The sequence below is a fragment of the Simochromis diagramma genome, unplaced genomic scaffold, assembly GCF_900408965.1.
Source record: "Simochromis diagramma unplaced genomic scaffold, fSimDia1.1 OVJJ01000545.1, whole genome shotgun sequence".
Classification (NCBI taxonomy): domain Eukaryota; kingdom Metazoa; phylum Chordata; class Actinopteri; order Cichliformes; family Cichlidae; genus Simochromis; species Simochromis diagramma.
The window spans coordinates 3,567,647-3,590,036 of NW_024387371.1; the positions used below are offsets into that span (position 1 = coordinate 3,567,647).

The 22,390-nt window shown below is 42.2% G+C and overlaps 1 protein-coding gene across 3 annotated transcripts; it reads right to left on the bottom strand.

Annotated features, from left to right (window-relative positions):
* Position 1: 1 nt before the first annotated feature.
* Positions 2 to 17,694, bottom strand: zmp:0000000926 (ataxin-1-like). Of its 3 annotated transcripts, none has more exons than XM_040007768.1 (3): positions 16,801 to 17,694; positions 2,077 to 3,803; positions 2 to 1,727 (listed from the first exon to the last, which is right to left on the bottom strand). In XM_040007768.1, the coding sequence occupies exons 2-3, from the start codon at positions 3,643 to 3,645 to the stop codon at positions 1,269 to 1,271; spliced, it is 2,028 nt and encodes a 675-aa protein (XP_039863702.1). In that variant the 5' UTR covers positions 3,646 to 3,803; positions 16,801 to 17,694; the 3' UTR covers positions 2 to 1,268. The 3 variants fall into 3 exon arrangements, with proteins under 3 accessions (XP_039863702.1, XP_039863705.1, XP_039863704.1); XM_040007771.1 differs by lacking the exon at positions 16,801 to 17,694 and adding an exon at positions 6,434 to 6,970; XM_040007770.1 differs by lacking the exon at positions 16,801 to 17,694 and adding an exon at positions 6,429 to 6,970.
* Positions 17,695 to 22,390: the final 4,696 nt, after the last annotated feature.

A 22,390-nucleotide genomic window follows, 5' to 3' on the forward strand; every position in this document is an offset into this window, starting at 1 on the left:
ATAAAGCTTTTTTTTCCTTTATTTCTAGCCAACATCATATAACATTCACAATTTTTAAAAATATACATTTTTTGTAGCTATAACATTTAAAAAGAAAAATCAAATTTTTGAAAATAAAAAAAAACCACAAACTAAAGTGAGAGAGTGTGCTGAATCAGAGAATACCCGTATCTGAGTTTAAAATACTTTCATCATTTTCCCTGCCTTCAAACATATACAGTACATAAAAAATGAGATGGGAACAAAAGCGTACAGTACACAGGGGTCAAGAGTATTCACAAAGCATCATGTTCCAACGTGTTATTAGCACCATTACTCTTCAGCCATACTGCACTTTTTTACTCTTTCCATCATTCAGTTTTTAATGGAAAAACACCATGAGTGTCGAGGCGATGTGGCACAGACCTGTCTGTGTGGGTGGGATTGTCTGTTACGCAGTTTTCATTAGTGTTCTCCCTTTCTCAGAGATAATGTTAAGAACATATTGGAGAGTAATGCCTTGACGAACAACCGTTTGAAATGACTCCCAGTGATGAGAATAAAAAAGGCTAAGAGTTGCTCGTACATTCACCTTGCCTGCCCAGGCCGACCCGTAGGCATCGGCTCAGAAGCAAGAAAAGAAGAAGAAAAAGAAAAGAAAAATGCATTGCAAAATTGACGGAGAGATTGCATTAAATCTGTTTAGCATATTTACTGTATATAACACCTGTAATGCAATATATATATAGTCAATTTTTGTTCATGTATATCTGCAATTCTTCAGTAGCATTAACTTTCATAACACTGATTGAAAATACCCTGCAGCAAACACTTTCGGTAAGTAGGTGTGGGGGACAACAACCATTACAAAAACAGAGTGAACACACAAGTGCTTGATTGTCTCACTAAATGTCATCAGTGTTTGTAAGCAGCCATCCAGAGAATCTTCAGCTGCTGCTCCTTTCAGGGCTGTGCTAAGTTAAATATGAGGGATGGAAAGGAAAGGAAAGGAAAGGGAAAAAGGTGAAAGGAAAGGAAAGGAAAAAGGGTAATGAAAGGAAAGAATGGTGGAGGAAGGGGCCTTAATAGAGTTGACTATCATTTGGGCAGCAGTATGGACACCTGCAAACTGTGTTTTCAGTTGTTTATATATATATATGTATTTTTTAAATTTCCTTCCCTGCAACCCTGCCTTGAGGTCTCTCCATTGTTTGTCTTGGTTGGTGCAACAGAGACAAGGAGGGTGTGTATGTGCGCCTGTGTATGTGTAAGTATGCATGTGCAGAGTTCTACTGCCACTTCATTAGCTTGGAGCCATGAGGTAAATCCAGGAGGCTTTCATCAGTTCTGGTTGAGGGAAGGGTGTCTGGGGCAGACCAGCGCCGTTTGCGTGGGCGCTGCTGGTCCTTAGCCAAGGGCTCTCGGGCCAGAGCGCTTGGAGGGGCCGGCACGGTTGGGTGTGGGTGTTGAGGCAGAGGGGGAGGAGGAGGTGGTGGTGGCATCTCCTCCCTGTGCGAACTGCTGGATTCTGCTGCAGCCCTCGAGGGTAGTTGCGTGCGATGGGTCCTGGAGCTGGTACGAGTGTGTGTCCGATGGGTCGGGGTGGGGGTGAGGGCCAAGCAGACATCACCCTCTGTGAGCTGGCGGCAGGGCAGGCTGTACAGCTGTGTGGTTCTCTGGGGACAGCAAGAAGACCAGCCTCTGTCTTGCACAAAGAACGGATACTCCACCAAGACCTTCAGTAACTCCTACACAAAACCACAACATTGTTATAAACTCAAAGAAAAGACAGTGCATGTCTGGCACTTATTATCAATACAGTGACACGTTGGTGTTTAGCGAAATGTGTAAAGAATTAAACCAACCTATAAAATGCAGCTTTTGACCGGGGAATATCAAAGAATTAGCAACCTACACTATGAATAATCACTAAGTTTGTCCTTTAATATTTTGGCTATCTACTTGAGGATTTATATCTATCAATGTGTGTGTGTGTGTGTGTGTGTGTGTGTGTGTGTGTGTGTGTGTGTGTGTGTGTGTGTGCGCGTGTGTGTGTGTAGAGAGAGAGAGAGAGAAATTCAATTCAGCAAAGCTGACCTGAGTGTTGCGGTCTGTGAGATGGACATGCAGGTGACTGAAGCCTTGTGTACTACTGGGGGAAATCTGCAGGACGGTGCAGGTGCTGAGGTGGAATTCTGGGGAGCTATCTGCACTCCTCAGGAAGTCCTCAGTCCTCAGCTCCTCCACCCGCTTCAGTCGCCCGCTGGCTAGCTCAATCAAAGAACCCTTGGTGAAGTGAGGTAGGAGTGCAGGGGGAGATGGGTGATGATGGGAAGGAGACAAATCTCTCCCTCTGTCTCTTTCTCTGTCCCGTCGTCTCTCACGCTCACTGTCTCTTTCTTGGTCTTTGTCATACTGTGATTGCTTCTGTTTTTCTTTATCTGTACTGCGCTCCCTCTCCCTTTGTGTGACTTTGTCTCTTTCTTGGTCTCTGTCCTGGTCTCTTTGTGGCCTGTCATGGCTGTTAGGTAGACCCAGTGGTGAGTGTGGTGAGTTCCTATAGTTGTGCTGTCTGGGGCCTGGCTCCCTGTGCAGGCTGTAAAGACTTGTTCCTGAGGAGCTGTAGAGTGGATAGGTTTGAGCCTGAGGGCTGGAGGGACATGCCGATCCCAAGGAGTAGATGATTTGGGTTTCAGCTGGTGTGGCCCCTAGGTGATCCAATAGTCCCCCTCTACTTGCCCTGGAGTCTGGTCCAAGAGGATGGGGACTGAGAGAAAGCAAATTGGAGCTGGTCTTAACTATTCCAGGCAGATGTCTATCCTGCAGTGAGGAATGTGGCTCAGCGGCCCCCTGAGCTTGAGAGTCTGACAAAAATGGCCCTCCAGAATGGATACGTGTTGTTAGATCCTCCTGCTGTCGCCGTCCACCATTGGCATGGGAGCTGTGTGGACTAATATCAAGCTGGGCTCTGCTGCTATCATTCCCATAGTCTCCCGTGAGCAGAGGCCTGGAGGCTGAGGCAGTCCTGCTGCCCGACCCATCCAGGCCATTGGGCCGCTTTCCCAAGTACCTGGGTCTCACTTCAACTAAGCTTGGTTCTTGGGAGTAGAGAGGGTGGTGGCCAAACAGGTATGATGGGGAAAAGAGAGAGGAGCTATAGTCCCGCCGACCGCTGTTAATATAGGACCACATCTCTCTGGGACTGGCTGGGAAGGGAGTCTTAAAGGATGAAGTAGAGGAGGATGATGGAGAAGGTGGCAGAGAAAGGGGAACCTCCCCTCTGAGCCACCTGGAGTGATGGGGCAGGGATGAGGAAAGAGGATCATCTCTCCAAGCGGGTGATCCTGAGCCCCTCCTTTCGCTGACCTGCCCTGTGAAGAGCGGAAGAGAAACAGTGGGTGAATAGCTTAGGGTCCATGGTATGGGCACAGGGAGGCCTGGTATTGGAGCAGGAAGGGGTGGAGGAGTATGTAGGAGATGCGGGTTCGGATTTGCCTGGACACGGTCCCTTTCACTGGCTTCTCCTCTCCCTATACTGGACCGACTGCGCAGAGGTACAGGGGGTTTAAACTCATCCAGGGGGATGTGGTGTTCTGCTGATCCTTGGCGAGACTCCCTCTTCTTCGGAGGGAGGCACTCTTTGCCGCGGTCAGGGCTGGGATTCATGGGTGGGCTCCAGCGGCAGTGGGGGCCCCCTGTTTATGGGTGTAGGCTAGGTCACATGGGCCTCACGGGAGAAAGAGGGGTGCAGACAGAGGGGAAAGCTGACACACAGCATCACTGTCAGATCACTGTGGATTCTCTTGTGCTGAAGCACCACTCACCTACAGAGAGGATAAAAGAGGACAGAAAACAGAGATAGGTGGGTAAACTTGAGGGAGGGGACCGAGACAGAAGTAAGAGAGATTAAGTGTGAACACTGAAGAGGAACAGTCTGTTAGGTCCTGGCATCAGTTGTAGTTAAGACTTAGCTGTCAGTCTGGTCAGACATACAAACAAACATTCTGCTGTATCAGGCAGATGGAGAGAAATCAGTTGGTGACTCCCTCTTCCAAACTACTTTAAAGAGGTTAGAAACTCCAAGCTTTTCTGATTGCTGTAGCTAATTAGTCATTACCTTTGCAGTGCGGTGGGACTGAAACCACCCAACTTACTCGATTCATTCAAACACATTACTCCCACATGTGGGCTAAAAATACATTTTGCAGCCAGTGAAGTTCAGAGGCAGTGCAGTATGTATGTGTATGAGTGCGCAAAAACACACACGTAGAGCACTCACAGCAGGAGAGTTTTCATCTCTGACTCTCAGGGGATGATTGGAATATGCAGATACGTTTTTGTACCACTTTCATGAACCACCCCCTCGACACCCTCGGGTGCTCTCTTTATTCTATATAAGCCTTACTACTAACACCCCTCCAACCCTTCTCTCTGAGACAAGCACATGGACAGCAACAGACACAAATACTCCCCTCAGGCAGCTGTACTTACTCCCCCAGTGAAAGGCAAAGCTGGTCACCACCCACCCAAAGCTGACAGAAGCACTGTTGATATTACCACCAGTTGTTGTGGATACAGGGTGTATGTCTTTGCATATTAATTATGTGTCACAGCAGGGAATGCAGGGGAAAAAATGCGCGTCTCTTTGCGTCCCTGCACGCACGTATGCGATGTTTGTTTGCGTGCATGTGTTATTTTTCTTTTTTCCCTGGAAAAATATGTGAATGTGTTTATTTGTTTAGGTCTTTGTGTGCGTGTGTGTTTGTGTTTGAGTCCTCAAATGTGTCAGAGATTTTGCAGCCTTGTTTCATTCAGTGAGAAGTGCGGGGGAGCTCCTTCAATTCTTCTCCAAATGCTTTAAATGAGCTCTTTTGAAATGATGGCTGCCACGCTCCGAATCCAGCTGTTCCCTCCGCCGCCACCGCCATCGTTGTTCCCGCCGCACCAGCCCCGCACTCACCCGCAAGTCTGTCTCAACTGCCTACCGACTCCCTGCCGTCTCACCATCCGCCACACTGTCACCATGGCAACTGTATCCACACACACTCACACATCCAGCTGGTTAGAGAGGTTAGATAGGGATACTCCATAGAGAGGCGGGAACACTGTTGCTCATCAAGTGACTTGGTCCAAAAACAGAATAAGTGTTAGAGTGGAGCAAGCTGTTTGTGCATCTGAGTTGAAAACTGAAAATTGGGCAGTGAGAGGAGGGGCTTTCTTTCGTCCCCGATGCCGGCAAGAAAGGTGAAGAAAATTCGTAAATGTTTATAATGCACAATAATTAGGTTAGTAGATGAAGCAGATGATGAGGGTCAATGTTAAGTGACTTCTTTTAAGTTATGCTGAAAGCTGGGGGCTAAAAAAAGGCCTTGTGTTTCAAAAAATATATATTCTGGATATGGGGCCTTAATCGGACGTTACGTAATCTACAGACATTTTCAATGTGCGTTCATCTGAGCTGTTAATATTTATGTTCACAATAATTTGTTAAATTCATTGACTTAAAGTTTTATTGATTTCTTCAATATGCCAAAAAAGCCTTTTTAGAAAGCAATAAAATAAACCTAAAAACAAACATCAACATCAACAAAGTATTCAAAGGTTTTCTTATGGGTTTTTTTTTCTATAGCAGAATTTCATTAAACAAGCACTTGTCTAGAATCCAGATGTCTTAAATTATAATAATAAAAAAAATTGGCTTCAGCTTTTGTCCTCAAATGACTCTTATACTCTCGCCATCTTGACAGTCATTATGAAAAAGGTTGTCAAAATAGACCGAATATAAACTTGCCAAAAAAAAGTACAAGAAAACAAAGAACACAATTGTACATGTGGAGGAGTTTGCAGAGAAATGTCAGGTTCTAACAGAATACTCCTACACTGTGCAGACATGCACACAGAGAGTTGGAATTTAGCTGGAGCTACTGTTGTTGTAACATTTAAATATATCAAAAGCGTCCGATCAAAGCCATAATGATGTTACATGTTCCTTCCAATTAGGGATTCCTCAGTTTTTTGCATGGCTTTGTAACAATATATGCAATTAATAAATGCAAGTGTGTCTTATTTTCACTACAACTTATAAAATAATCCATAAATGTTCTTTTTATTACATTGAAATGCAAAATGCTTACATTTTCAACTTCTGAACAACTTCAAAATTTGACATGTACATTTGCAGTGCTCTTCCTCGTCCCGCCTTTTCTCTTCACACATTACTCAGGAGTAATGTCCAACATCAGAAAAACAGAACTGCTAAATTTTGGTTGCTACTTTTGCCTACTTTGATATTTCGCCTATTTTTTTTTTTTTTTAAATAAAAAAAACATCAAACAATAGTTCCATCATTCTAACTGCAACAAAAACACATGTAATAGGTGCTCTTATCCAAGGAGAAGACAGACAAGTTGATGGGGTTGCAAGTTATTGTGACTTGATGTCACACTGACCTTACAGCAGGCTAAGCAGACATCCCGGAGTTGGCAGTCATTCATATTGTAGTCCTCCCAGAGGGTCAACCCACTCCTCGGCTCCTTACTGTGCTACACTGCTTCTCCAAAGCACTACAGCCAGTTACAACACCCGCAGATATCAGCAGCTTCCAGCTACACACTGCCTCTGATCTCTGTACGCATGAAATAGCACCAGCGAGCCCACCAAACTGAGGGAAAAAACTGAGAGCCTGCTATCCGTCTCTGTGTCTGTTGTGTATGTGAGTACGTGTGTGTCAAGTGAGTGTGTATATGCTTGTGTGTGCAAAGGGCTGAGGAAATGAGTAATATCTAGCAGTGAGAAACATGTCTGCTATGCAGAGCCACACAGGCAGACCAGTTGCTGCTGCCGCCCACTTGCTTTAATCACTGTGAGGGATACAAACATGCATACACTTATATACACACACACACGCATACACATATATGTATACATTGTATACATATTTATATTTATATATGTGTGTGTACACTTATATAAATATATATATGCACACACAATCGAGGATGCAGCCCATATAGATTATATACTGCTCACCCAATCTTAAATGCATAAAATAAAATAAAATAAATCAGTAATGAAAATCATTCATCTATATGTGTGAACATATTTCAGAAGACATGCTGCCACATTAAAGTAAGGGAGGGATAAAGGGGAGGCAGAGACTGTTGAGAGACAGGGAGGGACGTGGTAGGAGGCTCATCCTACACACACTCTCAGACTTAGGCTTTTGCTGCTGCCTCTGACTCAAAACTAAACCTCACATCCATCAAGCGCGCACACACAAATACACACACAGACACACACACACAATACTTGTTCTTTTTTGTTTATCTGTAGTTTCATCTGAATTTGTGTCCTTTGTTCTCATCAAAGCACTTTATGGCGAACCTGCTTGTTCAAAGAGCTTTTATGAATACATTTGATTTGACTTCATATGTACACACACACACACACACACACACACACACACACACACACACACACTCATACTCAAGCTCGTACGCTAACAGGAGCACTGCAGGAGAGCTCTGAATGATTTGCTTCAGTGATTCAGTCGATACAAGTGAAGTGTGTTGGTATAGCGGGTATGGCTTATTAGGACTGTATCGGCGTGAGCAGTGTATTTCATTCACAGCGAGAAATCAAAAACCTGTCAGTGATAAAGCCTTCTGAAAAATATTAAACAGGCCCTGCACTGAAAACGCAATACTATGCAAATAACCCTGTCTGATTCTCGTCAAAGAAACAGGGCCAAACCTCATCTCAAACAAGCTTATGTTAATTATCAGCACAAAATTGCGATTCAGAAACAAGAACATAAAGTGGAGCACAAGAGAAAAAAGGATTTAATGAAGCAATCAAATCATTATTCATGGTTAAGTGAAAAAAAGAAATCTTTATGTTCCTTTACAGTTCTATAAGCAAACCATTTGTACCCACCAACAGCACATCAGAAGTTAATCTTGTCTAACTTCTCATCTTCAAAGAAATGGAAAGCTAATCAGACAAGTAGGTGTGTGTTCAAAAATCAGCCTAAAGGCCACATTAAAACAATCTCAGAGTCAGGCAACAACTGCCAAGTGCATCTCCTCTGACATTTAGAAAACATTACTTGTATTTTTTTTCAAAGTGAAAATGATGTGCATCGAGGTTGTGTGGGCATGAGTGCTGTCTGCTAAAGCAATTGTTAAATTTATGTGGGTTATTTGAGTATCACAATCGTATCACAAGAGACTGTAGGTAAATTCATGAGGCGGTGCAGATTAAGAACAACACGGCATATATTAGGACTTTAAATGAAACTAAATTTTACATTAAAAAATAAAATTGAAAAAAATATTTTGAAGGTAATTAGATTTTTTTTATTAGGTAGACTGCTCCACTAGGCCATAATGAATAAAGATAAAATATACCAAGTATAGTAGGAACAAAGGTAGTTCACAAACAGAACATAATTTGCAGTTGTTAAAAAAAAGCTGTATTACGCTATGTTTACTTTATAATTGTTTCTCACTTGTCTTGCATTTCTTTCCAACCCATTTTTAAGACAGCAGGAGCACTTCTCGAAGCAATTGTAACAAGAGCTGTGAAGAAATACTCAAAATCCATAGTTTATCTTGCAAAACTATATTTATGGTGATGGACATGGACATAAAATCTGAATCACAAGTCCCTGTATCGCTGTTTACAAAAAAGAAACTTAAATGTAGCTGTGCATTTGCACTTTTTTCTGATCTAGAGCAATAATTAAAGATGCACTTTTTTTCTATGGTGTATCACTTTCAACAGTGCAAAGTTACACATTACTGTATGTGGGAGATTGACTGGAATGGATTCGCACTTACGCCTTTACCGCTTGCACTGTAACTTGTTGGCCAATCATTGCAATAGAAAAGAAAGAAAAGAAAAAAGATGAAACGGTTTTATGGCACTGCATATCACAAAGAAGAAGAAGAAAAAAAAACATCGTGGCAGATGCCTGCAGAGGCAGGATAACACATTCCAAAAGATTTGGTTTTTTTCGGCAATGCATTGCAAGGGGACGTATCTGTTGTGATTTGGATGAGAGGCTGTAGCCCGACAGACAGAGATGACAGAAGGCGTATAAAAATCGCTCTGTAATTTACCATAAAGCACTGCACGAACATTTCCACTTATTTTTACATTTTTTAAATATATCTTTCCTTTGTGCTAGTCAGTACCGTAGAAGAGTGTGGTATTTCTTGTATGTGTAGCAAAGATAAATGTATGGAAAATAAGTCTCACAGATTTTGAAAACTGGTTCAATTATTTTGCATATTAAGACTTATTCATTATACTTTACTAGTACTACTATATGTTGCTAATAATTACACATACCATATTACATATAAGTGACATATGTAAGTGACTGACAAGATAGCAAGCAGCAGGCAGTTGTAAATAATGATTTACAAGGGTGTGCCAAGGCCCTTCTAATCAGTTAAAAGAGTGACAAATTGCCTTTCTGATGTGACGAGACGAGATGTGGAGGCTGAACGAATAGTTTTGAAAATTTCAACTTTGAAAAATACACAAAAGCAACCAATTTCTAAAACAATGGCTGATTTACTGTACCTTTATTTCATGTATTTTTTATTTTTTATTTCAATAAATTGGATGATTATGCAAGATAACTTGCTGCTTAAATAAAAGATTTTAAACTAAAATCAACAAAGCCAGGTCAGTTAGCAGATGCAATACTTTCACATTGGAAAGGGAAAAAAACAAAACAAAAAAAAAAGAAAATAATTTTATAGGAAAAGAAAATAATAGGAAATAATTTAAATGTTGAGGTGTAAATAAAATCATATGAACACAGTCAGCTTTTATATGAAACACTATTCAGTATTTGATAGACATTTACACGTAATAGCCCAGTCATAGTGAAAGAGAAGGAACTAGGACTGGGTTCATCACTGGGTATTTACTATGACAGAGGTATAGAAATGACTGTTGTCTTCTACTTATGTAGCACGCTTTGAAATTCAAGCAAATTCAAACGTATATATACAAATATTAACACAACAAACACACACTGCGTGTTAATCATTTATGGTACTATGATAGCACTAAGGCGTTTGGTGTACTCTTCCTCAGTCTCTTCTGTTTCTGCTTGTCTCCCTCTCTAGCTTTGCACTATTTAATCTGTCCATCTCACACACACACACCTACACACACACACACACGGGGTCAGGCCAAGACGAGAAAGGTCAGATGAGTCAGACTACATCCAACAAACCGTAGCAGGAGTGTAAACTACCATGAAGGGTTAAAGACCTCTACAGTTGAGGATTTAGAGAGCATGGGACATTTTACTTTTTTTTAAATTTCTTTTAAGAAAGTGACATTTAGTGTGGGGGTTCCCCACCCCCAACCAACCCCCACCCCGCCCTCATCCTCATGTGTAGCCTTGTATTAAGTATCCGATCACGTTTCAGGCTGGGTAGAAGATCTATGATGGACGTCTGATGCAGCAGAAATTTGTTGCTGAATGTAACAGATCGGAACAAAGGGAAGAGAAGAGGAGACAAGAGAAGAAGATGTGTGTGTGTGTGTGGGGGGGGGGGGGGGGTGAGAGAGAGAGAGAGAGAGAGAGAGAGAGAGACTTTATATTTATATAAACTTTGTTTTGATTTGCACCCACCATTCCCATTCCCTTTAAGTCAAGCACTGGACAGACAATGGGATGGTTTTTAATGGATTAAAACCGCACCATCACATCACAACTGATCCACTGGATCCCCTTTGGTGTAGGGGTCAAGCGTCTTGATTAATTTGTAGACAAGTTAGCAAACATTCTCATTCATTATAATTTTCTCATTTATTAGGATGAGCTGTGGTGGTAGAGTAAGGTTGAGGTGTGGGATGGGAGGGATGGGTTGTGGGGGGGGAGTACTACTAGCTTTGTGCAGCGGATTACTCTACAAAAAGCCAGGCTAAGCTGATAAAAGGACACGGTGATATGGGCTTGTTGGGCAAAACGCCAGGTCAGCCTTCAGGGCACTGACCCATTCTTCAGCAGGATGAGCCAGCAGCCCTGCCCGCAGCAGGTTCATCATAATGAAGATCAGATTATGGCTCAGGAGTTACTATTAACACCCCTACACACACATACACAAATACACACACACACGGCAGGCTCCATGTACACAAAAACGTGCATGCAAAGAGTCATAAGACTGATTCTTTGTTCACTTATGACAGCTGTGTACACCTCATATTTTAAAGTAATAAATATATTGCTATTTTGTTTTAGTATGAATAAGATCAACAGTCCATCAAAAATAAACATCACATATAAACTCCTAAACATGACAACTGAAAATATAACTGCTGAAGATTGCAAGAGCAGAGTTAATAGGAGGAGAGTATGGCAGACTACAATGTGAAGTCTGTAATGTATTGCTGAGTTAATCCCTGTGAATCCTAACTGGTACGGCCTAAGGCAGGCTTAGTATAGTTCTGGGAGGAAATCCCCCTATGTAGTGGTACAGGCCATTAGCCCCTAGGGTATAAATAGGGCAGCTATTGCTCCTTAAGCTGGCTTTTACGCAATATCAGTTAAAAATATGACTTGACTAATTACATGCAGGTCAGCCAGTCAGCAGAAGCAAAAAATTCTCCACCTCATGCTCTTCTTTCTTTGACCGTGGCGGCCTGCTGCTGTCTGTCTCTCTTTACTTCTGTAAATACTTCAGTGTGCACTTCACATACAAGTGTGCACACATGGGTCAGCGTGAAACAACTTGACAGGTATTCTGCAAATCTTGTGGCTGACATTCTCTGGGGCGGGTGTCATGCAATTGTCATTCATTGACATTTAAAGCGTCTGCTGATGGAAGTTTCATTTTTGCATTTTTCCATTGTCTCAGTGTGATCATTTGCCTATAATGTAGCATCTACACCACATATGCTTTCAACCACCAAGTACTTAGTTTGGTTTCAATTTCTAGGCATCAAATAGTTCACAAAGATATAAAAACACACAAAACAAACACCAACTGACTAGTGTTTGTCAGATGAAAACAATTCTTATGCAATAGCAGTGATGTCACGCATTGCAGATGCACAGTCATGCTTTGGTATTTTCCATCATGGGCCTCACAGGCTCCTTTTTCTTTTAACTTAGATCTCCAACTTCTTATGTACATTCTCTCACAGGTAGAACAGTCAGAGTTTTGGAATTTGTGAATTAGTGACATGATTAACCCGACTCAGAGCCCTTCATGCAAGCCGTACTCTCACGCTATGAAATCATCAGCTTACGAGTGGGGTGGAGGCGGGAGAATAGGGGAAAGCCAAAGGGAGGGTGATGAAGTCTGATGGGGTGAAAAGAGCTTGAAAGGGAGAGGACAAGTGTCTGTGTGTGTGCGTGTGTGTGGCTGAAGAGGAGGGGGATTACTTTTCATTCCAAAGTTTTGTTGTTTTTGGCATTGTCCCCTGGCGACTGCCACTCAAACTGGGTTTCTGTTGGTTGTCTGGTTTAGCAGCAAAAATGTCAGCAAGCTGTAAGCAAACATAGTGATGACATCTCCATGGAGAGAGCATGGCCAGGTCTCCTGTTGGTAGCTTAAGTGCCATTCATTTTCAGAGAGACTGTCTAGACTGGCTTCACATATACTGTCTAGAGTACCTTTATCACTGCTGGTATTCAAGGCAACATTGCTATACACTGCCATTATTGCTATTGCTGTACAACCCCTCCCACACCAAATCTGCCAACCAGCCACACACGGTCACAGTCATTTACTCAACACATGCTTATTCAGTTTGTTATAGAGGGTGCTGCAAATTATATCGAAATATGATTGAGTGGGCTTAATGCTTCGTTTCAAAATGAATACAAGGAAAGTCCCAAATCCACTTGAGAGAGAACCTTTATCACCCATCAATTTGATGTCTGCTAATAAAAAGAAGATAAATTAAATTAGTGAAAGATGCTTTGATGACTTATTTTAATATTCTCCAAGACCAAAGGGGGGGGAAAAAGAGATGAAATGAGTAGGAAGAGTGCTCGGATAGAAAAGGTAATATACATCCCACTTTCGGATAGGGTTTAAGGTCACTATTGATACAGGATGTATCAGATGTTACACCTTCAGTACAGTGACACCAAAGCCAATACTGTGCATTCTATTGTTTGTGCACACCGGGTCTGTCTGAGGGAGCAATTTTACTTGCACGGGCTTCAACAGGCAGAACGGCAGGCTTGGCTAAAAAACTGTGGGTGTTAGTGGTGGGTGGCCCGGTTGAAAGGTCACTGACCCCTATTGTAGATGAAGTGTGGAGGAGTAGGAGAACATACTGCTTGATCATACACAAGGGTTAGCATGTCAAGGCCAAGGAAAACGATCTGTATATATACAAAGAGCAAGAACAGACTTGGATAACCGGCAGATTAAATATGTGAGTTTGCTTTTGACCACACACATACACTGGTTTATAAGCATATACATATCTTCAGTTAACATAAAAAATAAGCAGATTCAAATGGAGATTCATCGATGAAATGCCACTCCCTGCACCTTCATCTCTTAGGACACACTGATCAACAGGTGTGCTGTCACCTTAAAGCAGTCTGGCACAGTGTCAACTGTATTCAAACACTTGCCTGTGTTTGGGATTATTCATCACACACTCCTGGCTCCTCTGCTGAGCCCCCAAGCCAATTCTCATACCATTCCAATTGTGGGAGTGCTGATCTTGGAACAGCAGACATGCAAGTCCCTTTGACTGACTAAAAATGGCACAAATGAAGAACTACTTCATAATGAAATAAAGTTCACAGAATAATTACCTAATGTCGCAGCTTCTCTTTTCTCTATGCCTCCTAAATTAGACGCTGTATGAGTTTATAGTAGGACAGCACTAAGGTGACTCCCTGTCCATTCCTTGAGAGGACATGCAAGACTGGCAAAGACACGCAAGCCTTTGTATGCCAATAGGTGTGACTTGGAGTGACAATGAGAGTGAATATTCCTCACACATCGTGCCTGAATGTTTTCTTGCCTTCTAAGTTCCTGAAAAGAAACTTGTTAAACAAAATTAAAAAGAAAATGAACGCATAAATGAGGTTACGTGGAGTTAGGTAAACTCAGACACTTGCTAAAATACTGCATCCACGATGCGCTTCACTGTGTTCAAGACAGGATTTTCCCCTTTTAAATTCAGCCTTAAAAGTGACTCGTATATATGAGCAACATATGATTTCTTTAATCATGTCTCTGCATGAATTTACACTTCATTCTGTAAGTTTTCCCTTTTTGTGCCTTTCACTTTCAGTCTCCTTACCCCACCCACTCTATGTCTTCCTCTCCGTCTTTCCCTCTCACTCATCTGGGTAGCTGTTTGAGAGCATACACTCAACGTGGGTGGGAGTGCTAGAGTAGAGTATATGACTGTTAACACAAGGTGCAGGGTGTGTGTGTGTGTGTGTGTGTCTGCCTGTCTGCGTGGTGCTGTAGGTGGAGAGGCACAGCAGGGCGTGAAGGAGCGCTGTGATAATGACAGGCCATGCATTATATAACATGCAGATTGCATAAGGAGAAGATTATTTTGGGTCCAGATATTGAGGATGTATAAGTAATTTTTTTCTTTTTTTTCTTTTTTATGTGGGTGTATAGCACTATGCGCACCTCTAAGTGCACGGATGTGCGTTTGTGTTGAAATGTTCTGAAATGTACTCACTTTTGTGGTTTCTTTCGAGGAGTGTGTGGGTGTTAAGTAAACTAAAGTGTATTATGTGTTTGTAAGAAGGGGGCATGAATGTTTTCAGATTTCTTTCATAGCTATCTGCATATCAAAACAAGTATGTGGGAATGTTGGCACATTTGTGTACAGTGTGCATAAGGGTGTCTTTATTGCAAGCTCCCACTCATTATCACTTTTAGACTTCAGAGAGATCCACTCGGAGGAAAAAAAAGGGTTGAGTCTCCCTGTTGGGTGAAAACCTTGTAACTTCCAGTTTTGATGATTTTCGTGTTTGAGCTTGTGTTAAAAGAACACGCGCTCCTCTGTGGACTGCACAAGTTTTATGACTCTCTCACAGTCACTCAGTCACAAGGTTATGGTCCTGCAGGATGTGCTGTTTGGAGTCACAGAAGTGAGGCAGCACAGATACAGTCTCCGTGTGCCACTGCCTCGTCTGTGCGCCTCGCTCCATGCATGAGTGTGCCCCTGTAAAAATAGACCTCTTAAAGGGCCAGCAGCCACTCAACCTTCTCCCACAAGAGGCCTGTTCTCCTCTACATGGTGACAGTACTCTAAGAAACATGGCATGGGAGAACATGTTGTATTTCTAATTCAGCCCACAGAGAAAAGTTGTATTTCTCTTTCCCAAAATATATATAGAACCATCGCTACATTCAGTTTGCCTTTACATCATTCATAAGGGCACATCTCTGTACACTGGAGTATATCATAGAGCCGTAGGCTTTGACTTGTTAAGTTGCAAATAACACAAAATAAACACGGGAGATCTGGGTTTTGAAAACACCCATTTACAACTAGAGCCCTGCTCTGGCATGAACCTGCACTGATACACCAGAGGATCCCTGCTTCAAATTGCAAATGACAAATTCAAAGCAACGATTGCACCTTGTAGATGAAACTCACGTTCCTTTCAGAAACAAGCATCTCTCAAAGCAATCACACTGAGACATAAGACTTCCTGTACACTCCAGCAAATCACCCTCATAATTGAAGTAAGTAAATTAAGTCGATAGGGACAAATGTTATATGCTTCCCTTCAATCACATCTGTAGCTGAGAATTGTTTGAACCTGTGAAATGTTCCTTTATGCAGCATATGGGATGTCACCACAACAGAAGGACAGTGCTTGATGTAGCAGAAATAGATACACAGAAATGATAACTGTGCACACTGGTGGAGTATGAGTCTCCCTCTATCTCTATCTCGAATGGGAAAGAAATGAGGAGGGAGCAGTTAATAATGGAACTACAAACTGGCTCACATGTTCTGTGCTTTCAAGAGGAAAACACAGAAACAGAAAAAATCGAAGTCTTTGACTAAGTAGACTTTTGAAGTTAATTAAAAAAAATAAAAGGGACTTTATAAGTTCTTCCAGTGAATAATTATAAAGCATCTCTTACACTGCTTGAATAGGAACTTAGATCACAGATGCCTAATGCACCTGCCTTTGATTGCATGAGCTCTTTCCTAGACTTGTCCCCAACATCTGCAAATCTTTTCCCCCTCTACTCCTCCTCCATCATTCCCTTCCTAAATTTTCCCCCACATGGGCTAACCCCACCCTCACCAATATTATACCCATCCCTCCCAATTTAAGTGGGCTCCTCGAGGGCCCCCTTGCTATCTCTGGACCAAGGCTATTTAAGCCCACTGCTCTAATTCTGAAAGCCCTGATCTGCCGTCTGAGGCTGAGTGATGAACCTCCACCTCTCTCACTCTGTCTGACTCCATCTTTCTCACACACTCCTCTCTGGATCAGTCACACTCTCCCTCTTGTTCACACGCTCTCTGTTATTCTCTTCCACGCACACAAACACCCACACACATAGGTGCTGACTTACATGAGTCTGTACAGCATGCTCATTCACATGCACGCACACACAAACAATTGAAACACATTTTCTAGCTATAATCAGATTAGCTTACTCTCAGAATACATGCACCTACTGTAACTCATGAACCAGTTTTTTCGGGGCAATCGAATCACACAGCCCAGTCTGTTTATCCTGTCACTTGAAGTTGCCAACACACCTGTGCTCTCTCTCTCATACACACACGCGCGCACTCAGAGGAGGAAGCAGTGTGGTCACATACCTTGCCGGGTGCCTTTGCGTAGCAGGTATCAGAGAGTTTACTCATTGGATCAGGCGGCAGCAGGCACGTAGGAATATCCAGTTTTGACACTGCGAGTCTCTTCCTCCTCTCTACTGCTCAGCCTTCCCTCCCTTCATCCTATTCCTGCCTCTCCTCCTTCTCACTTTCTAAACGCCTCTTTGCTCTCTCTCTCTCTCTCTGAGTGAGTGTGCTCTCTGTCTCTCTCTTGCTTGATCTCTCCAACCCCCTCCTTCCCTCTCTCTCTCCTTCTCTCTTTCTATCTCCTTGCTAGCACACACCTTGTATATATCTCACTGTTATAACTTCAGTCTACAGTCATCCCCTCAGTAAGTCTCTTTGACACACAGCAACATTTAATAACTTTTTCTTTCCCCTGCCTAACATGCTCTCTGTCACTCTCTCCCTCGCTGGGAGTGTATAATTAGACAGAGCTCAGTGGTAATACAGTCAGGCTCATTGTGGGAGCCTTAGCGTTGCTGCTCATGTTTGGCTGATAGCCCAGTGGCTTCACTCATTAACCTCCCTCGAGCTGCAGAATGGACCGGCCCACAAGCTGTGCTATTTGCTGCAACACCTCAGCCTCTTAGCCCATCAGCCAATCACAGTCAGCGTGGACAATAGAAAAGGTGTGCTTGCTGGGCACACAGTACTTGTAGGTGAGACAGCTAAACATAATCACTAAGTATTGACATGCTGTGATAGATGAAGTGTAATACCAGCTGTCCAGATCTGACACACTGAGAGTTTCGTCATAGTCATAACAAGTCAGTTCTCTTTTTAGTGTAATCACTTGTTCATGATCTGCGTGCAGTGCCATCATGTGCTTTTATTTCAAGCGTGAAACCACAAAAGACCACTCACACGTCTTATTGCAAAATCACTGGGGTATGGGAATGTCCTGTGTAATGTAGCAATAAGTCATATGCTTTTCTTTACTGTACTGTGTGCTCCACTTCCCATAACATATGACTTGGCATAAGTCCTTGAAGGGTGGTTTCTTTAACACAATGTGACAGCAGTGTAGGATCAACATCAGCAGTTTCCCATCAATTGAATGCCAGTAAAATCACGAGATCTTTGGTTCAAACAGAACTTAATAACTAAACATTTCCCTATAGAAACTTTAAGGTAGTTCAAACAATTGCCGTTCCAACTCTTTTCTTTAATCATTAAATTACATTTTGCACTCTAAGGACAACTAAACAAGGTTTGGGAGCATAGGTTTGTGTTGACTGACATTCTGGTGGGAAGCTTCTTGTTATGAGGTTAATTTCTGTTAACTCTTGACTGCGCTGAATGATTAAATACAACTTAAGAGTTCTAATGTATGATCTGCATGCTTTTATTTAACAGTGAAAGTAAACTGAGAGCTCAAGACTCACTTATTTGTGATCACAAGCTTCCCTGATGGATTGATCAATAATGCACAGTTTCTGTTTAGATTACAGACTGTGTTCTGTTTGTGTTATTGTCTTTTCTTCTGTCACGTCTATAATAACCCTGGCATTCGAAAATGATGAATAATCATTGATGATTATGATCTTATGATTGCTTCCCAGAGGCACTATAACAGCTGCAGAGAAGCTCATACACCTAAAAGTTAGATACCTAAAAGTTTTTCTCGAAAATAATAACTTAATTTGTGGATATACTGAATACATTGCATTTTTGTTAACCACACCACCAATCACTCTTTCCTGCTGATCATATGATGACCTCTTAAAACAAAAAAAAGCAGAACAGCACAGAGAGGCTGGGTATCCGACAGGCAAAACGATCTCCCTTGTAAATGGTGAATGACTAACATTCAGCTCTGTAAAGGGCCTTTAGAAAAGTGCAGCCATCTTTACAACTATCAACATGTTTCAAGAAGAAATTTTAGGCAAAGATAAGATAAACCATCTCACCCCCACAAAATTACAGCTACATCACAGTGTTATAACCCCCGTAGATAAAATTCTAGGCTATATCCTTCACCTTTAGGTTTTGAATACCATCAAACGCAACCTTTGAATATCAACTGACGTAAAAATGTCTACATATGCTCGAAGCGATTTATTTTTGTTCTGTCAGCTGAACATCTCCACTGAACATAAAAATTGAATATCTAAGTTATTTCAGCAAAGGTCATCAGTGATTTCATGTCGAGCAAGCATTATCTCTTGAAAGTTTCTGTTTGACTGGAGCCCAGGAGTAGGAGGGAGATTGTGATCAAACAACCAGAGAGAGTGGGAGGGTGTGACTACAGCACTAATCGAGAGATCACATGGCTTGTGTGTGTCTGTGTGCTCATAATCGTGCATGTATCTTTCGCTCTTGTGATCATTAGGCACTGTGTCAGTAAAACGTCTTAGTATCGTTTCCTCTCTCCTTCTCTCTCTCCCAGTCTCACTTCTGCATTTACAATACAACATCCTTTAAGCACTGGTGTAAATAGAACTGGGAAAAAACACTAGTCTTATCACTGAGTCAACATTCAAAAATGAAGGTTACGGAAAAAGCCAACAACTCAATTTTGGCTTGAACTTGAATATATGCTCTGTTAAAACATCAGTTCATTGACAAAAATGCTGACTCAGAACGACAGTAATGACAAACCACTTTAAGAGCACAGAAAATAATGTAACCACATTGAATTTTTAGTGTTAAAGTGTTCAAGTGCATTAATAAACAAATGACTAATTTGTGAGGTGTGGTGGTGTTACGTGTAAAGTGCAGTCAATGTGATGTAGGGCGTTTCACAATGTGTTAAAGGGATTAACTTCCTAGAGCGTAAACAGACAAGCACAAATGCCAATACACTGATCAGAGGCTGTCACAAAGTCAAATATACCTCGAGAAGCCCATAATAGCAAGGGAGTAGGTTTCTGGGTGAAATCTGACCCGTCTACCCTTAAATCAGGCAAATCGATTTAGCACTTTGCCATATAACAGTCTTTGATTGTAAGCGGGCCCACAGATCTCTGTGGAGAAACTGCAAAGGATTACAAAAGGCTAAGCCATTAAGAAAAAAAAGGAGGTTTTTATAAGTGAGGCAGTACCTTAAACCAGTAATGGGGGAATCTTTTACAGTAATTTGGAATCAAACCAACAGTGAAGCAGCCAATCACATGGCAGTGAGACACAATCTTGCGAGTCTTGACTACACACTCAGTGGTGACAAAGCCATAGTGAGACAATTTCACAACTCTGCGTTTTTGTGACATGCTACAGTTTTGGATACTGTATGCATGTGTGTGCTTGTAAGTTTATAGTTTGCATGAGCACACCCCATGTTTGCGTGTGTGTGTGTGTGTGTGTGTGTGTGTGTGTGTGTGTGTGTGTGTGTGTGTGAGAAAGTGACTCACCCCGTGTCAGTTACTCCTCTACTAAAGTGTCCTTTCCTTTTTTACTTCACACCTCTCCAGTTCGCTATTTTTGGGCCATGTTAGCAGAACTAGTAGTATACAGAATCTCTCTCTTTCTCTCATACACACACACACACACACACACGCACAGAAATAGACACACTCACACTACAACATGCAAAACCCATTGGGAGTGTTTTGGAAGAGTGAGAGGAGACGTGCATCTTTTATGGTGAGCTGCAATAATAGCTGATTCGGTAGAGCCGACAAAAATATCCAGGGTTACTCGCAAAGTGAAAAATATCGTATTGCATAAGATGCTGAAAGGACCTGACCACGTAAATGCAACAGTAGCTCTCTCCCTCAAAGGCACGCACACCCAGTCTTTTATACACACACAAGCATGGGCTCACATAGACACTCACAAATGCACACAATGATGTCCTAATAGTGTCCTGCAGGCAGGCGGGCAGAGGAGGGCCGGGATAGAGAAACTGGAGCTGAGGCAGAGTGCTGACTCAGGGAACAAACCAGTGAGAGAGAGAGAAAGTGTGTAGGCTATGTGTGTGTGTGTACGTTCGTGTGTGTAAGAGAGACAGAGACAGAGAGGAGGACATTGTGCTACATAACGGCCTCTCAACTTGTGTATGCAAACCAGATTGTCCCGAGCACCGCTCTTCTCACTATAAATTGTTTTACCAACCGCTTTGAGGTTAAGGCCAAGGCTCCTGACTGCCGTGATAGCAGAACCCAGAAAACCAAAGTCTTACACTTGTAGGAATTCCATTGAGAAAAAAAGGAGAAGTAAAAAAGAAGAAGTTTTAGTCTCTGTCCCTTTAGTTGTATTATATCACTCCTGGTTTTGTCTGCTGAGTAAATGCTACGAGAAGTTTCCACTATGCTTTATTCACAACTTCAAGGAAAATTTGCTTCGACTTGGACTTATTATTCCTACATTTAGCTTTTATTTCATTAGTTAACCATCTGGGCAATCTGGCATTACAGTCGTATAAATTGCAAGTCAGATGATCAGACGATCAGGTGGTCAGACACGTTTTCATCAAAGTATAAATAAACTCAAGAAATCAAAAGCAGTCCCTTAATTAACTAAAACTGTATATTAAACGGCAGAAAAGATTACATTAACTGGTGGTTCATTTTGCTGTACGTTTATTACAACATACATGACTTGAGTTTTCATAAGTAAGAAGGATTTTTAACTTTTTTAGCAGCAATTGCACATATTTAGATCCATATGTGTGTGTGCGTGCACACGTGTGTGTGTGTGCATATGATCATGAGGGATGTGTGGTTATGCGAGTGTGCATGTGTAATGCAATGTAGACAGACTGCTCTAAACACAAGAGTAGCAAGTCAGCAACATCCAGGTGGTTTTGGTTTACCCTCAGATTTCACTCCCCCATTGCTCTCTCTCTCTCACTTACCCACTCTTTCTTCCCTTGCTCTCTCGCTTTCTCCTTCCCTCACTTCCCTTGTTGTCTACCATTTGTCTTTCCCGCTTGATTATTTGTCCTTTCACTCTGGCTAAAAATATTTCCTGCTCTGTCACTATAACAAATCACCTTAGAGGAAATTTGCTTCCAGCAGTTTGATACAGCAGCAATGCCATCAGCTCCACCCCCACCCCCTCTACGCACACATGCCATACGCATTGGATCATAATGGTGTCAGTGGATTAGTATTTGTGACTGAGGCCTGATATAAAAAGTATGTTTGTGTGCTTGTTAGACAAACAGGTGCGGTAACCTTGAGAGGCTGACTGAGCTGTTAGAGGGTTGACAATGTAGGTGCAATAGTTACACTGGGTCACAGCAGTTGGAGAGCTGAAATAACAAATACCGTCTCACTTGCGCACACACAGACAGGGTTGCACCTGTGCTTGGCTGTTCCAGATAGCAGGAATATATATTGTGTGAGAGAACCACGGAGTGGAGTGATGCAGACAAAGAAAATATGTGAGAGCAAACATCCACAAGGGTACGTGTGAAAATAGGTTTCTACATAGGAGAGAGAAAGCAAAAGAGGGAGTGTGAAAAAGAGTGGGGTTGACTGGCCACTCTTGTGACTCGTAAGAAAATTAAATAAACAACAACTTCTCACTCCTGCTTTCACACTTGATGTGCAACTCAACCAAGTCTGTCGGAGACGAAGTAAGGTGTCACTGTTTGGTGCTCAGGAGAAATTTCCTTCTTGTTTCCCGT